Below are 17,616 nucleotides of genomic sequence, written 5' to 3' on the forward strand. Positions count from 1 at the left end.
TTACATGAAACACACAACCATAATCAAATGCAAAAACAAAAACATGCGTAAAGTTAAAAAAAACATATATACAGGACCAGTCAAGCGTTTGGACACACCTACTCATTCTAGGGTTTTTATTGATCTTTTTGCTATTTTCTACATTGTAGAATAATAGTGAAGACATCAAAATGATGAAATAACACATATGGAATCATGCAGTAGCCAAGTGTTAAACAAATATATATATATATTTTATACTTGAGATTCTTCAAAGTATCCACCCTTTGCCTTGATGACAGCTTTGCACAGTCTTGGCATTCTCTCAACCAGATTCACCTGGAATGCTTTCCCAACAGTCTTGAAGGAGTTCTCACATATCCTTCACTCTGCGGTCCAACTCATCCCAAACGATCTCAATTGGTTTGAGGTCGGATAGTTGTGGAGGCCAGGTCATCTGATGCAGCACTCCATCACTCTCCATCTTGGTCAAATATCCCTTACACAGCCTGGAGGTGTGTGGGGTCATTGTCCTGTTGAAAAACAAATGATAGTTCCACTAAGCGTAAACCAGATGGGATGGCCTATCGCTGCAGAATGCTGTGGTAGCGATGCTGGTTAAGTGTGCCTTAAATTTTAAATAAATCACAGACAGTGTCACCAGCAAAGCACCCCCACACCATCACACCTTCTCTTCCATGCTTCACGGTGGGAACTACATATGCGGAGATCATCCGTTCACCTTGTCTACCTCTCACAAAGACACGCCGGTTGGAACCAAACATCTCAAATTTGGACTCATCAGACCAAAGGACAAATTTCCACTGGTCTAATGTCCATTGCTCGTGTGTTTTTTCTAATTTATTAAAAATAAAGAATAGAAATAACTAATGTAAATAAGTATTCAGACCCGTTGATATGAGACTTGATATGAGCTCAGGTAAATCCTGTTCCAATTGATCATCCTTGAGATGATTCTACAACTTGTGTGGTTACCATGTGTGGTAAATTCAATTTATTGGACATGATTAAGAAAGGCACACACCTATCAATGCAAGGTCCCACAGTTGACAATGCACGTCACAGCAAAAACCAAGCCATGAGGTCGCAGGAATTGTCTATAGAGCTCCAAGACAGGATTGTGTCGAAGCACAGATCTGGAGAAGGGTACCAAAACGTTTCTGCAGCATTGAAGGTCCCAAGAACACAGTGGCCTCCATCATTCTTAAATGGAAGAAATTTGGAACCACCAAGACTCTTCCTAAAGATGGCCGCCTGGCCAAACTGAGCAATCGGGGGAGAAGGGCCTTGGTCAGGGAGGTGACGAAGAACCCAATGGTCACTCTGACAGAGCTCCAAAGTTCTTCTGTGGAGATGGCAGAACCTTCCAGAAGGACAATCGTCTCTGCAGCACCACCAATCAGGCCTTCATGGTAGAGTGGCCAGATGGAAGCCACTCCTCAGTAAAAGGCACATGAATGCCAAGTGTCATGTCTGGAGGAAACCAGGCACCATCCCAATGCTGAAGCATGGTGGGGGCAGCATAATGCTGTGGCAGGGACTTGGAGACTAGTCAGGATCGGGTGAAAGATGAACGGAGCAAAGTACAGAGAGTTCCTTGATAAAAACATGCTCCAGAGCTCTCAGGACCTCAGACTTGGGCGAAGGTTCACCTTCCTACAGGACAATGACCCAGAGCACACAGCCAAGGAAACACAGGAGTGGCTTCGGGACAAGTCTCTGAATGTCCTTGAGTGACCCAGCCAGAGCTTGGACTTGAACCCGATCGAACATCTCTGGAGAGACCTAAAACTAGCTGTGTAGCAACGCTCCCCATCCAACCTGACAGCACTTGAGAGGATCTGCAGAGAAGAATAGGATAAACTACCCAAATACATGTGTGCCAAGCTTGTACCGTCAGACCCAAGAAGACTCGAAGCTGTAATCGCTGCCAAAGGTGCTTCAACAAAGTATTGATTAAAGGGTCTGAATACTTATGTAAATAGGATATTTCTGTTTTGTTTTTTGTCTTTTTACAAAAATGTCTAAAAACGTATTTTGGCTTTTGTCATTATGGGGTATTGTGTGTAGATTGATGAGGGGAAAAATGTATATAATCCATTTTAGAATAAGGCTGTAACGTAACAAAATGTGTAAAACATTAAGGGATCTGAATACTTTCCTGAATGCATTGCATATATATAGCCATTGTGTATTTATTCCTCGTGTTGTCTTTCTATTACTTTCTATTTTTCTCTCTGCATTGTTGGGAGGGACCCGGAAGTAAACATTTCACTGTTAATCTACACCTGTTGTTTAAGCAGGATATTTATTTGATTTGGTCCATGCAAGTAAATCATTAATTGTTGCCTAGGGTTGAGGCCCTGACCCTAGCTTCATGTCCACTCCCAACTCAACCCTAACCCTGGCCCTAACCAAACTCTTGATTCCCTTCCACATCCTGGCTCAACCCTAAACCTAGCCTCCACCCTAACCCTAACCCTAACCCAAAGCCCAACCCTGACCCCAACCGTAAGTCTAATCCTAGCTTCATATCCATTCCTGGCTCATCCCTAACCCTAACCATAGATTAATGTCCACATCGCAGCACAACTATAAACCTAGCCTTATTTCCACTCCTGGCTCAAACCTAACCCTAACCCAGCTTAATGGCCACATCCTGGCTCAAACTTTACTCTAACCTCAACCCTAGCCATAACCCTAACTTCGTTTCCACATCTTGGCTCAACCCTAACCTTCAACATCTTGGCTCAGCTCAACTCTAACTCTAACCCTAGCCTAAAGGATAGGGTGGAGGTTGGAGTTAAGGTTGAGCTGGGATGTGGACAAGAAGTTAGGGCTAGGGATATGGCTAGGGTTGAGCCAAGATGTGCAAATGAAGCAAGGTTTAGACACATTTTAGGGTTGAGCCGGAAGTGAACATGAAGCTAGGGTTAGCGATAGAGATAAGCAGATGTAGCACGAGGGCTGTGGGTGCACCCGCCCTCGGGCCCACGCACCTACAGGGCCGGTAAGGAGCCCCATGTTCCTGGAGATTTTTAATCCAACATTGTAAAAATGCAACACTTCCTAAATTGCATCCTGTACAGGTCCTAAACTCAAAACTAATGTCCAACTCTACATAATGCATCTCTTTAGCTCCAGATGCATCTCTCAGTAGTATTTGTAATGTGTTGGTAGGGTTATTGTGGCATCAGTAGCCTCTGAAACCTTAACTTGTCCACAGAGACCATAGTAACCTACACAAGTATTTGTTGTAGGCCATACATACAAGTAAATATTTTTTCCTGTCTTCTTTAAGATGTAGAAAAAATGTAATTGAGAAACAAATATTCTGTGTCAGAGCTAGAGGTAGTTTTGTAAGTGTTGCAAAAACATAATACTTTAAGAGTAAGTGTTGCAAAAACAAATACTTTAAGAGTAACTGATGTTCCCTCTACACACCAAAATAACAATATATATATATATACTACCATTCAAAAGTTTTGTGTCCTTGTTTTGAAAGAAAAGCACACTTTTTGTCCATTAAAATATTTCTCACATGGAATAGCCTTCATTTCTCAGAACAAGAATAGACTGACGAGTTTCAGAAGAAAGATCTTTGTTTCTGGCCATTTTGAGCCTGTAATCGAACCCACAAATGCTGATGCTCCAGACACTCAACTAGTCTAAAGAAGGCCAGTTTTATTGCTTCTTTAATCAGAACAACAGTTTTCAGCTGTACTAAAATAATTTCAAAGGGGTTTTCTAATGATCAATTAGCCTTTTAAAATTATAAACTTTGATTAGCTAAAACAATGTGCCATTGGAACACAGGAGTGATGGTTGCTGATAATGTGCCTCTGTACGCCTATGTTGATATTCCATTAAAAATCATCTATTTCCAGCGACAATAGTCATTTACAACATTGACAATGTCTTCACTGTATTTCTGATCAATTTGATGTTATTTTAATGCACAATTTTCTTTGCTTTTCTTTCAAAAACAAGGACCTTTCTAAGTGACCCAAAACTTTTGAAAAGTAGTCCACATGTCAATTCTTAAAGAGATTGGTGTGGCTGAGGCATAAGAGGTTGTGAACAATAATGAATAGGGGTGTAAACAAAGAAGAGTGCTCGAGAAAGTGTGAAAATCATTCAAGGGCATTTTATCCTACTTTTCTACAAAGTGGGATAACAAGTTTATCCAATTTCAACGAAACATAATTCCCCCATGTTTCCCCCAACTGCAGTGTATGATATACAATTTTGAAGCTCTGAGTCTGTACCTTTATAAATGTAAAAATGGTTGACACCCATCTTTTCCAATGGACTACAATGTAATGACACAAGCATCAACCATGTGACACTTGTATTTTCACATTGAATGCAATGTATTGACATAAGCATCAATTTGTTAATGCTCATCTTTTCCAATTGACTTCAAATGTATTGACATAAGCGTTCATTGGTTGACACTCACATTTTACCATTGACCCTAATGTATTGACAAAAGCATCAACCATGTGACACAGCTTTTCCCATTGAATTCCATGTATTGAAATAAGTGTCAATTGGTAGATGCTCATCTCTTCCCATTGGCACCACAAAGCCTGCTGGGAGCATGACCAATTGAAATATATTTTGGAAAAACGTGTCATGATGACGTTTTCCTATGATATGATGTTGCAAAATGTGACATGAGGGTTGGTTGCAATAGGCTCGGAAGGAAAGGGGCGGCGTTTATTGATTAACAGTATTCATAATAAGTACACAAGTATATAATGTAAGCGAGACATCAAACACCCTTCATTAAGAAACAGTCTGCTTTGTGACTGATGTACTGCCACATTTTCACAACAATATTGGCGCCACCAGAAGCGTGTTTCTGTATAAGCAAAGCGCAAGAGTTGCATCAACACGCCAAGAGAAAGCACTTTTTCAGCGGGATCATGATGGAAGGTCATGGTAAAGACAGAAGGATGACTGAACTGTGGATATTGACGTTACTGTTATGCGTTTAACCTGCATCTCACTGTCTGGATAAAAAGGTTTCTCAACTTCTGCGCGTATTGGATTGCGGAGCTGGGTTTAGTCCAAAAGGGTTTTGAAGAAGGATTTATTTCCCTTTTCCTAATTTAATATTTCCTCATCATCCCATCACTGCTTGGAATAGCAGCTCTCTGATGAGAACAGGTTATTTTTCAAAGGATACGAACCGATCTGTGGAAAAGAATGGCAACTTGGTTTACCTTTATCATCGCAATTGTTATAACGATTTTTACGCAGGTAATTTTACAGTTAAACTATTTTTGTAATCGTTCATGCCTGAATGTTGACACAGCAATAGTGTTGTAATGCACAATAAAATATCATATAATACGCCTAGAATAATTCATTATGTAAATGTTTGCAAAGCAATATTGTTTTATATGCATTAATTGATTATCCTCCTTTAGGTTCTGGGATCTGGTGTATTCGAGCTTGATCTTCATCAGTTTCAGAATAATAGAAGTTTGCTGGCAAACGGCGTAGCTTGCAGTCCAGCCTGTAGAACTTTTTTCCGAGTTTGCTTGAAGAACTACCAGACGATAGTGTCACCAGGTGACTGCTACTTCGGCAGTGTCGTTACACCTGTACTAGGCAACAACTCGTTCAGCGTCATGGAGGACGGCACGTTCACTAAACCTATTCGCCTGCCACTCACCCACTTTGCATGGCCGGTAAGACGTTATGCACTGCCTATAATTGAAGTGGTTGAGAATATACAGTATCTGCCTATTGATGCATGGAACAACGGTGTTTGCAATGAGATAGGTGGTGAAGAGCGTCCATAAGTATAAATCCAAGGACTGCACTATCCGATATGGATGTGTATAATATGAAACAAGAGTATATTAGATTTCATAACATGTTATTAGCCTAGTCTACACATATCGTTCAATTTATATATTTTTTAAAGTAACAAAAAGATGTGCATCTGTACACATTAAATAGTTTAAAAGGTAGACCCTTATTTTTTTCCACATGTCCTTCCAGGGTTCGTTTTCCCTAATCATTGAAGCATGGTATTCTCCTTCAGCGGATCTACCTGAAGGTGAGTAGTGCGCGCCATACATGACCACTGCTAGGAAGCACTGTTACAGATGTGTGAAAAATGCTCCCTATGCCATGGGTCGACAACAGGCGACCTTCGTGCCAAAAACAGCCCGCTAATCAATTTGTTTTTCTCCCCAAAGTTCTTTGTAAAAATAATTAATTAAAATAAGACTATTATTTTAGTTTTTTGGTAAAAAAAATACTGTAAAATCACCAGGAATTCAGCTAGAATTAGTTTAATGTAGGAAATATGTTCCCAAGTGTTCCTACAAATAAAAAAAGAGACATATGTGAAAGTGTCTCAAGGTATAAAATTATTGTTATTTTCAAATACAATCTCTTTTTGGGCTGAGACCGACAAAAATCGCCCCACGGCTGGATCTAGTTGCCTACCCCTGCTCTACGCACTAGAATTATATAATTAAGTAGTATAAATACATGTAATTTATACAGACATTTTGCAGTTACATAAAACTTGGAAATGTGAACGTGTTGATGTTCATGAGTCAGGATGAGTTACGTGCAACAGAGCACTTCTTTTATGCTCTGTCTTCAACACAATCGCACTTCCTTTGGTTTATTTTAAGCGTGGGAAAGTGTGCAAGTCTTAAGTGAGGATATCTAAACCTTGCCAAAAGCCTCTGACGGCCTTTCCTGTATTTTACACCTTTTTGCTCCCTTTGGAAGGGGAATAATGGGTTGAAAATGTTTTGCTGACAAAAAGGAATAGGACATTTCAATCACAGTACACTTAAACCATTTGGAAGAATAGCGCACAGTCCTTGATGAACCATATATACAAAGTATGTGGACACACCTTCAAATTAGTGGATTCGGCTATTTCAGCCACACCCTTTGCTGACAGGTGTATACAATCAAGCACACAGCCATGCAGTCTCCATAGACAAACATTGGCAGAAGAATGGCCTTACTGAAGAGCTCAGTGACTTTCAACATGGCATCGTCATGGGATGCCACCTTTCCAACAAGTCAGTTCGTCAAATTTCTGCCCTGCTAGAGTTGCCCCAGTCAACTGCAAGTGCTGTTATTGTGAAGTGGAAACATTGAGAAGCAACAATGGCTCAGCTGCGAAATGGTAGGTCACACAAGCTCACAGAACTGGACCACCTGTCCTCGGTTGCAACACTCACTACTGAGTCCCAACCTGCCTCTGGAAGCAATGTCAGCACAAGAACTGTTCGTCAGGAGCTTCATGGAATGGGTGTCCATGGCTGAGCAGCCGAACACAAGCCTGAGATCACCATGCGCAATGCCAAGCGTCAGCTGTAGTGGTGTAAAGTTTGCCGCCATTGGACTCTGGAGCAGTGGAAACCTGTTCTCTGGAGTGATGAATCACGCTTCACCACCTTGCAGTCCGACGGATGAATCTGGGTTTGGTGCATGCCATTAGAACGCTACCTGCACCAATGCATAATGCCAACTGTAAAGTTTGATGGAGGAGGAATATGGTTTTGTCTCGGCCCCTTAGTTCCAGTGAAGGGAAATCTTAACGGTACAGCATACAATGACATTCTAGACGATGCTGTGCTTCCAGCTCTGTGGTAACAGTTTGGGGAAGGCCCTTTCCTGTTCCAGCATGACAATGCCCCCGTGCACAAAGTGAGGTCCATACAGAAATGGTTTGTTGAGATTGGTGTGGAAGAACTTGACTGGCCTGCCCAGAGCCCTGACCTCAACCCCATCTAGCACCTTTGGGATGAATTGGAACGCTGACTGCGAGCCAGGCCTAATCGCCCAACATCAGTGCTCGACCTCAGTAATGCTCGTGGCTTAATGGAAGCAAGTCCACAAAGCAATGTTCCAACATCTAGTGGAAGGCCTTCCCAGAAGAGTGGAGGTTGTTATAGCAGCAAAGAGGGGACCAACTCCATATCAAGGCCCATGATTTTGTAATGCGATGTTTGAGGAGCATGCGTCCACATACTTTTGGTCATGTAGTGTATATCATAAACTGAAAACTTGCATTAAATTTACTTTCTGTATATCTTATAGAGATAAATAATTCAAGACAACAATGTGCATTGTTTGTTTTGATCTTTTTAACAAGCATAGACTGTATGCATGCAATGATACCTATTTGATAAGGCAATGAAAAAAGAACGTTAGGCCACACTATCTTGACGGATTTGTTTTGTTCTCTATCCCCGCAGATACAAACAACCCTGCCTTATTGATTAGTTCTTTTTCCATCCAAAGAAAGTTGGAAGTAGGGAATGAGTGGTCCCAGGATGTGCAGAGTGGGGGTCAGACGGAGTTAAGGTACTCATACCGGTTCATCTGCATTGAAAATTACTACGGGGACAGTTGTTCCAAAATATGTGCTCCAAGAGATGACCGCTTTGGCCACTACACCTGCAACCCTGAAGGGCAAATATCATGTCTACCGGGCTGGAAGGGAGAATACTGCGAAGAACGTAAGCAATCAAGAGTGAAATGTTCTGGGTTTCTGAAGATTTTTCACATTATGTGGTAAAATGATATTTCTCAAATTAGACCTATTTGCAAAATGGTTTCTATCGTGTCAAGATGCTGCTGCTGTAGAAAGACTTGGATCATATTTGTATTTTGGAGTGGCAAGGATGAGCAAATAAAAACTGTAGCTCCCTCCCAACCCAACCCCTTCATCCCTAGATATCTTACCATTTTGGCCACGTGGGTAGAATAATCCTGGGTAGCGTTCTGCAAGAGCAGCACGCGCCGAGTTAATCGCAGCATTATTATCTGCCACGCGTCACTAAATTGAGGTCTATTTTGTTGAGCGGGAGGGCAGCAGCTGCAAACAGGGTTCTAACAGCCTACGGACAACAATGGGGCAGCTGTCCTCTTTTGAGAGCAAGCATCTGCTCAGGCTTAAGCAGCCATTAAACACTAGTCTTGTAACCATGCAAAATCAATGTCACATACAACACAACACAGAAGCAGCAAATTAAGGTTTCTTTATAAATAGAAAGGTAACAGGTTTGATGCTACAACAGTGGAAATGTAATTCCTAATCCAAACCAGAAGTTTATGATGTATTATTGAGTGAGTTGACCAAAAAAATGAAGTTCATGTCTTGTCTCAATTTTATATGCAGCAATTTGCCTCAAAGGGTGCAGCAAAAACAATGGAAATTGCTCAAGGCCAGGAGACTGTGTGTAAGTATACAATAGTCATTTTAGTGTGTGTGTGTGTGTGTGTGTGTGTGTGTGTGTGTGTGTGTGTGTGTGTGTGTGTGTGTGTGTGTGTGTGTTTACATGCATGCTTGCCTGCATGTGTATATGCCTGCATGTGTGTATGCACACAGTACTGAAAGTATTGTGTTTTTTCTGTGACAGATGCAGAGAGGGCTGGCAGGGAACCTTCTGCGATGAGTGTAAGAGACATCCGTCCTGTAAACACGGCACCTGTCAGCAGCCCTGGCAGTGCACCTGCAAAGAGGGCTGGGGGGGCCTCCTCTGTGACCAAGGTCAGTGTCTCAGGCTCCTCTGGGTTCTGCTGTGAAACAATACAGAAGTACAGCAGAAAACACAGGACATCCTTTATGACGGTAGAAATATGACATGTTCCTATGATATTGCAAGAACAAGAGTTATCAGGCATTCTGATTATGAAAGGAGAAGAGTGGCGGGGAGTAACTGTTTTTCATATAAACATTTGTCCAGTGGTGTAAAGTACTTAAGTAAAAATACTTTGAAGTACTACTTAAGTACTTCTTTGGGGTATCTGTACTTTACTTTACTATTTATATTTTTACAACTTTTACTTTTACTTCACTACATTCCTAAAGAAAAGAATGTACTTTTTACTCCATACATTTTTCCTGACACCCAAAAGTACTTGCTACATTTTGACAGGAAAATTGTCAATTTCATACACTTATCAAGAGAACATCCTGGCCATCCCTACTGCCCCTGATCTGGCGGACTCACTAAACACAAATGCGTTGTTTGTAAATTATGTCTGAGTGTTGGAGTGTACCCCTGGCTATCCGCCAATACATTTTTTTTTTATGTGCTGTCTGGCTTGCTTAATATAAGGAATTTGAAATGGTTTATACTTTTATGTTTACTTTTGATACGTAAGCGCATTTGAGCAATTCCATTTACTTGTGATACTTAAGTATATTTAAAACCAAGTAGTATTTTGCTGGGTGACTCACTTTTACTTCAGTCATTTTGTATTAAGGTATCTTTACTTTTACTCAAGTATGACAATTGGGTACTTTTTCCATCACTGCATTTGTCCACAGATCTGAACTATTGTACCCATCACAAGCCGTGTCATAACGGGGCCACCTGTATGAACACGGGCCAGGGGAGCTACACCTGTACCTGCCAGCCGGGCTTCACAGGGGACACGTGTGACAGAGAGGTCAGGGAGTGCGACAGCCAGCCCTGTCGGAATGGAGGCCTGTGCTTGGTAAGCCCGGAAAGCCTATCCGTTTCCCACAACATACAGCACACACAGTCTTTCCTGTTTTTGTTTTTCCTCTATCCATGTCTCTGGGCCAGTATAGAAAAATGCAACAGACAGAGCAATAGCCAGATCGTTGACCCAGTTCATACTCTCTCTCCTGTTAATGAATGTCATTCAAACTGGGGGCAAAGGTGGCATGATGAGATAATAACGTGGAGTCGCAAAGGCATCGAAATGAGAAGCACAGCAACAAACCAACAGTACAGTGATCTTTGCTGGAATTGTTTCCTATGACAGTGGGCTGTGATAACCTCTGACCCTCTGTGGCCCACAGGACCTTGAGAACGGCTATAGGTGTGCATGCACGCAGGGGTACGAGGGGACGCACTGCGAGCACAGAATGCTAACTTGTGCCGATTCACCCTGCTTCCATGGGAATTGCAGAGAAAGGGACAACGGGCGGAGCTACATGTGCGAGTGCCCAGGGGGCTTCACTGGACTCAATTGTGAGAAGAAAGTGGACAAATGCACCTCCCTGCCCTGTACAAATGGTATGTGATAGTTTCCACTCTCTGTATCTCAATAACAAGAACTGTCTTTGATTTATTTTGTACACTGTCAGTTAAGAGCACTTACTCAAACAGATCCATTTGGAATGTTCTCTCTAGAGACATCTACATTAGAGCTAACATAAAGTGGTTGTGATGTGCGCTGATAACACTGGTCTGCTCTATTCAGGTGGACGTTGTGTTATCCACGGCACCACACGCTGGTGCAGCTGCCGCTCAGGCTTCACTGGCCCACGCTGTGAGATCAACATCAACGAGTGTTCCATGAACCCCTGCGCCAACGGAGCCAGCTGCATGGACCGCATCAACGACTACACCTGTATCTGCCCCCTGGGCTACACCGGCCGCAACTGTGACAAGCCCACTGACCGCTGTGCCCCCAAACCCTGCCTGAACAGTGGGACCTGTACCGACGGGGCCAAAGGCCAGCCTGCTGCCTGCATCTGCCCAGCCCACTTCAGTGGCCCCCAGTGCCAGTACTACGATGTGCCTTTACTCATCCCCCCGAGCCCCAGCCCCAGCCGCGTCAGAGAGCCCCTGGACAGGCTCCACTGGGCAGCCATTTTCCTGGGTGTGGGCATGGTGGTGCTCCTGGTGCTGATCTGCATGGTGGCCATGGTCCTGCGCCACATCCAGCAGCAGAGGAAGAGGAAGCAGGACTCAGAGTCCATGAACAACCTATCAGACGTCCAGAAGGAGAACCTCATATCTGACCTGCAGCTGAAGAACACCAACAAAAAGGTGGACCTGGAGGTGGAGGTGGATTGTCTTAGGGAGAAGTCCCAAAACCACAAACACATCAACTACCACTTGGACTACAAAACCTCCAAGGAGTACAAGGATGAACCATCAGAAGAGCATAAAGATGAGAACTGTAAAAAGATGATAGAGGAGAAAATGCCATTGACTAGAAAGTACAGGTAAGTTCCCATTGGGGACAGATGACAATTCAACATATATTCCAAGTTTGTACTGAATTGACATGGAAACAATGTTGATTCAAACCAGTGTGTGCCTAGTGGGTTGAAATGCTGCTTGCAGATGACAACCTGGATAGAGTTGGACCTACTTCCTATTCTCCAGTGTTTGATAAATGACAGTGGTTTGGATTTGTGCTTGAGTGTTGACATGTTTTACTTTTCATTTACAGTGAAAGGCCAGAGTGTAGGATATCAACGATATGTTCTCCAAGAGATTCAATGTACCAGTCTGTGTTTGTGATAGCAGAGGAGAAGAATGAATGCGTCATAGCAACTGAGGTAAGCTTTTATTTTCACATTTCGTCTGAACATGTTCCTGCAACTCTTGACACCATGTCATTAACAGGCATCAATCAGCAATGCAAAAGTTGAGGTTTCCATTACATTGCTCCAATGATTCAACTGATTTCCTTTTTTTCTTCTCCTAGGTATAATACATGGATGGTATCAGACATTCTGAAGAATGGATATCTTCTGGACTGTTTACAGGTGTAGAAATAGATGGGATTTAATTTAACTGCAAATTGCTGCTCTTGAAAACTTGACAACTGGACCGATCCTGTGTGCTCTATGAATGCAATAAAATGTAAGGACTGAACACACTGTAATAGAGAAATAATGTGGGCTTTTGGACATTTCACCCTCAGTGTGTACTGACAGATTCAGCCCGTTGACAGAACGTCCTACTATATCCATGGGAAACAGGCCTGTGTTAATACCAGCATGCCCATCTGCAGGATGAGAGGGCTCTGTCTGGAGATACTCCAACTTATTGTGATAATCAGCAACCAACCAATCAACTTACTGCCAACAAGCCTATGGAAGGAGCCAGCTACTTCCATTTCTCTACCCTGGTGAAGTGCTATATAATAAGGCAGACTTTGTTTCATAAACTTTCAAGGAGAGAATAAAAACGTCTGGAAACGGTTCATTTCATGAGAATATTTGAGACCCAAGGCCTATGTCAATTTTGTAAATGAATTGTTTAAAAAAAAAAATCAAACGTTGATAAATAATGTATGCATCCCGAATCATAGAGCCTTAAGTATGGGTTAAAGAGCTAAATTGGTGCCCAGCTTCTTGGATCCAGTCCACAACAAAAAAATGAAGGGAAAATTTAAGAGAAAAAAACTGATGCGATACACGATGCAGTGCCAGGGGTATTCAAGAAGAAGCAATATTTACTTGTTATTATGCAGCATTGCCCAGAAATGAAGACAAAGAAAAACAAAAGTGACTATCATACCAAGGACGCCTTTAATTAGAATTGACTTCACTGAACCAATAATGTTATTTTTACGATTAGTATTTCACTAGTTATTTAAATATTTCGAAGCACTGGTCTTTCTATGTTTTATAAGATTATTTTGTATATAATGTATATTTATAAATGTAGAAGTCTCTGTACAACTGTTTTTTTATTTGATGCCCAAAAAGTAGAATTTATTTTTTAATGTTGTTGTGATTGTTGATTTTTAAAACAATGAAAAAATATCTGGTACACTGTTGTTTGTTGGTTTCATGTTGAGTATAATTGGTCAACTATAAAGCTATAAATTTGCCTAGATATTGGAATGATCAAGAACCTTCAGTTGAAATCCACCACCTGTTGTGGAAATGGCTTCATTGTCTAGATGATGTATGACCTTGTAGCAGTTATAACAATCACAGTGGTGAGAGGCATGCGTGTCAATGTGATGTTAAATCAATGTGCTCACAATCATTCAGTGGACAGTTTTGTATGTGACAGCAATGTGAGAAATATGGACAAAGTTATATATTAAAACATGTCATGTTAAAGTACGGTACACAGATTGGTCAGTATTTGTATGCAAGTTTTTACTCAAAAAGAACACCAATCTCTCTATGCCCCTTGTTGTTAAGCATCCATATCGCTTTCAACTGACTTCACATTTCAAGCTGTTTCCTTGGATGTCTGCCCCATAAGCTACAATACTGAGACAAGGAGGAGGCACAATCTAGAAAAGAGGCTACTTAACAAACCAGGCAGATACTTTAGGGTGTGACCCTACACCACTGGGAAAATCATCATATGCCTCCTCTCTAACTACTGTAAGCATGAATGCAGAAAATAAGGCCCCAAGAGTCCAGTGGCAAGTTACCAGCAGCCTTGAAGGGGTGTTAAAGCCAACACAACATCTTGGCCAGTCCTGATCTCCCCAGCAAGACATGTAGGCTATCACATGCTTGCTTTTACACACACACACACACACACACACACACACACACACACACACACACACACACACACACACACACACACACACACACACACACACACACACACACACACACACACACACACACACACACACACACACACACACACACACACACACACACACATTAAATGACTATAACATATCTACTGGAAAACCACCTGATTATCCATTTCTAGTATTATATTTATTAGTTTGATTAATTATTTTGTCACAACAACTAACACCCACACGTTTGTCTTTTCCACATATTCTGTCCCATTTTACAACCTTTTTTCAGACATCTACCACATAGTCATGTATTTTCATTGTGTTATAATAAAAGCATCCTGTTCGTGGCCGAGTGATATCATTTCCTGCTTCCCGTCGGATTATAATGCACAGGATAACGGCAAACTTGTCTCACGCATCTGTTATGAAACGTCTTCACGGTTACAAACATGATCAATTGCTATGTATTTCACAAGTATCCGATGCTTGACTATAAAAGGTATTTATTCATCAAAAAATCTTAGAAGGCCTATAAAGAACAAACATAGTGAATGACTGCTTTACTAAAGCAATGAGAATGAAATCTAAATTAAACCTTGAATTGTGTAAAAAGAAATACATGCCAGTTTCCTTTCCTTTTGTAATGTTCTTAATTAACACTTGGTGGCATTACACCATACATGGAAGGACATTCAAAATGAGACAGACTGAAATTTACATTTTTACACACTTAACAAAACATTTAAAGTTACTTCCAAAATGTCTTTAAATACTTACAATGACAATTGATAACTAGAGACTTTAAGAATCACAATGTCATAACAAACCATTTTGTCAAATAATAATGGCATCTGCAAAGCATGGGAAGTATTCTATATTTTATGATTTTGTGATGATATCAAATATAGTACATTGAATACCATTATCAGACTGTGTTGTCATTGGACCAAAACATAATTGTCCTAGCCAGAGGCCAATGAGGCTGAAGGTAAATCGCCTGCTTAAGAGTCATTCATTGACCATGTATGATACAAATGTATAGGGTGCTAGAGAGGCACCTACGAAGAGAACAGACATTTAGTGGGCTTTACGACGCTTGGATCTTTATGGCAACCCTATAAAGTCCAGGGGGGGCACTATAAAGCCCGTAATTTGTGGGCGGAGCAATAAAATTGGCTGTCAGAAGTATAACAATGTAAATGTACCTTTAATCCGTCTGTCTGCACATTTCAAGGCATATGGTGGTGTAGTGAGATACCCGATGGGCTGGACGATTATCTTCTCATCTTGAAAAAACGTATACTAAAAACGTGGAAATCAATAAACAGAATGGAAAAATCGAATGATTTATTATTGAAATAGCAATGGGCGGCCTAGTTAAATAAAGGTTCAATCATTAAATTTAATAAAAGTTACATAACAAAATAAAGACTGAGAAAAACGAATTGACACAATTTAAGGCCAAGTGGAAAGCAATGATGCAGGCACTAAGGATGGGGGTGTGAGCATATGCGGGTCTGGGCAGATGAGATGTCGTCATTGTGTGTGCGTCTGTAAATTGTTGCTCGTATGTGTATACTTTTGTATGTGGAGGAAGAATAAAAATGAATAAAAATATGATTTAAAAAAATACAATGCTTGGATCTTATTCTGAAAACTAATGCTTCTATGTATATCCAATTTCGTTAGCTGCTGCTGCTGCTGCAATATCAGACTATATGACTCTAATTGAAATAAAGGGAGATCCATTTTCACACAGGATTAAAAATAGACAGGATTGCTGCTTTCCTTACTTTCCTGACTGTGCAGAGCAACAAGGCAAGAAAGGATATACCAACAGTACTTCAAAGTGAGTAAACACTGATTTTTCACATACACTATTATCACCAACAACGTCCATGGAGGAATTGCAAGATCTCAAGCAAAGCATTTTTAAAGGATATACTTATTTCAACTCACAAGTTTGGACATTGGACAGCCAGTGAAACTGTCAATCTACGTCTAACCAGTGAGCATAATGTTCAAACATAAGGTTTCAAAAGCCTGTGAATGGGGCAAAAATAACTTGTCATTTCTGATAATGTGGTACATACAATATCTTCTGACATACAATGAATGGATGGAAGAAGGAATGAATGAATTAACTAATCTATTTTTCTGTTTATGTGACTCATGATTATTAGACACCTGTCACGTTCTGACCTTTATTTTCTGTGTTTTGTCTTTAGTTAGTATGGTCAGGGCGTGAGTTGGGTGGGCAGTCTATGTTTGTTTGTCTAGGTTTTGGGAATTTCTATGTTTCGGCCTAGTATGGTTCTCAATCAGAGGCAGGTGTCATTAGTTGTCTCTGATTGAGAATCATACTTAGGTGGCCTGGGTTTCACTGTGTGTTTGTGGGTGATTGTTTCCTGTCTCTGTGTGTGCACCAGATAGGACTGTAATTTGAGTTTTCACATTTTTGGTTTTGTTAGTTTGTTCATGTGTACCTGATAGCATTAAAAAGTACCATGGAAAATTACCACGCCGCGTATTGGTCCTCTGATCCGTCTCGCCTCTCCTCTTCGGAAGAAGAGGAGGAAACTCGTTACAACACCATTTTCAGTAAATCAAATACCTTCAAGATTGCATTTACAGTACTTTGTACATTACTTCAAGTGGCACCTCAAGTGAAGACTAAATTACACACTTAATAAATCCCCTTTCTTATTAGAACAGTTGATGCTCAAAATCAAAGTTGGCATAGGTTCAGACAGTACAGATCTCTCATATTGTATATTGCTTCAAGTGGTGGTTGTGGTTGTCAGAGTCTGTTCAATCGTGAGATATAATGTCGCAACATTGTAACATTAATTCGAAAGTTCGATTCCTATAAATGTTTTGCTCCCGAAAAGGATTCGGATTTGGTAGGCTTGTGCTTATAGTACGATCTATTATATGATATAATTGGTCAAACGTCTTGGTCTGACGTCCGGACACAACAAATACACGTGTCAGTAAACCAAGATAATGAAGCAGTAGGCTAGTACTTTAACATTACATTGTCCGACACACCAAAGTGTATTGTAGGCCTATGCATCACTTCTTTCACATGTTATCGACACCTAGGGGTAGGCTATAATAGGCTTATTACGCATCAGCAAGACTAGTCAAGACTCCTAAGAAGAAATGTCAAACGCGATGATAGGCTTTTATAGCGAATAGGTTTGAAAAGTCTCATGCTTCGGGACGCATCTGCAAAAAAACACGAGCTGCATCGGTAACATCTTAGAACAGTTATTTATTGACAGAAGAATATAGGCAACACTTTACATCTACATCGTACCTCAACCCTAACGAACC

At 41.0% G+C, this 17,616-nt stretch overlaps 1 protein-coding gene across 1 annotated transcript; it reads left to right on the forward strand.

Annotated features, from left to right (window-relative positions):
* The first annotated feature begins 4,772 nt into the window (after positions 1-4,772).
* LOC118368324 (delta-like protein 4) lies at positions 4,773-13,849 on the forward strand. Its single transcript, XM_035752342.2, has 11 exons — positions 4,773-5,268; positions 5,439-5,702; positions 6,019-6,076; positions 8,250-8,513; positions 9,176-9,236; positions 9,417-9,547; positions 10,331-10,500; positions 10,832-11,048; positions 11,236-11,986; positions 12,217-12,325; positions 12,475-13,849. The coding sequence occupies exons 1-11, from the start codon at positions 5,215-5,217 to the stop codon at positions 12,478-12,480; spliced, it is 2,085 nt and encodes a 694-aa protein (XP_035608235.1). The 5' UTR covers positions 4,773-5,214; the 3' UTR covers positions 12,481-13,849.
* Positions 13,850-17,616: the final 3,767 nt, after the last annotated feature.

Source organism: Oncorhynchus keta, chromosome 35 (genome assembly GCF_023373465.1).
Source record: "Oncorhynchus keta strain PuntledgeMale-10-30-2019 chromosome 35, Oket_V2, whole genome shotgun sequence".
In the NCBI taxonomy this organism is placed as follows: domain Eukaryota; kingdom Metazoa; phylum Chordata; class Actinopteri; order Salmoniformes; family Salmonidae; genus Oncorhynchus; species Oncorhynchus keta.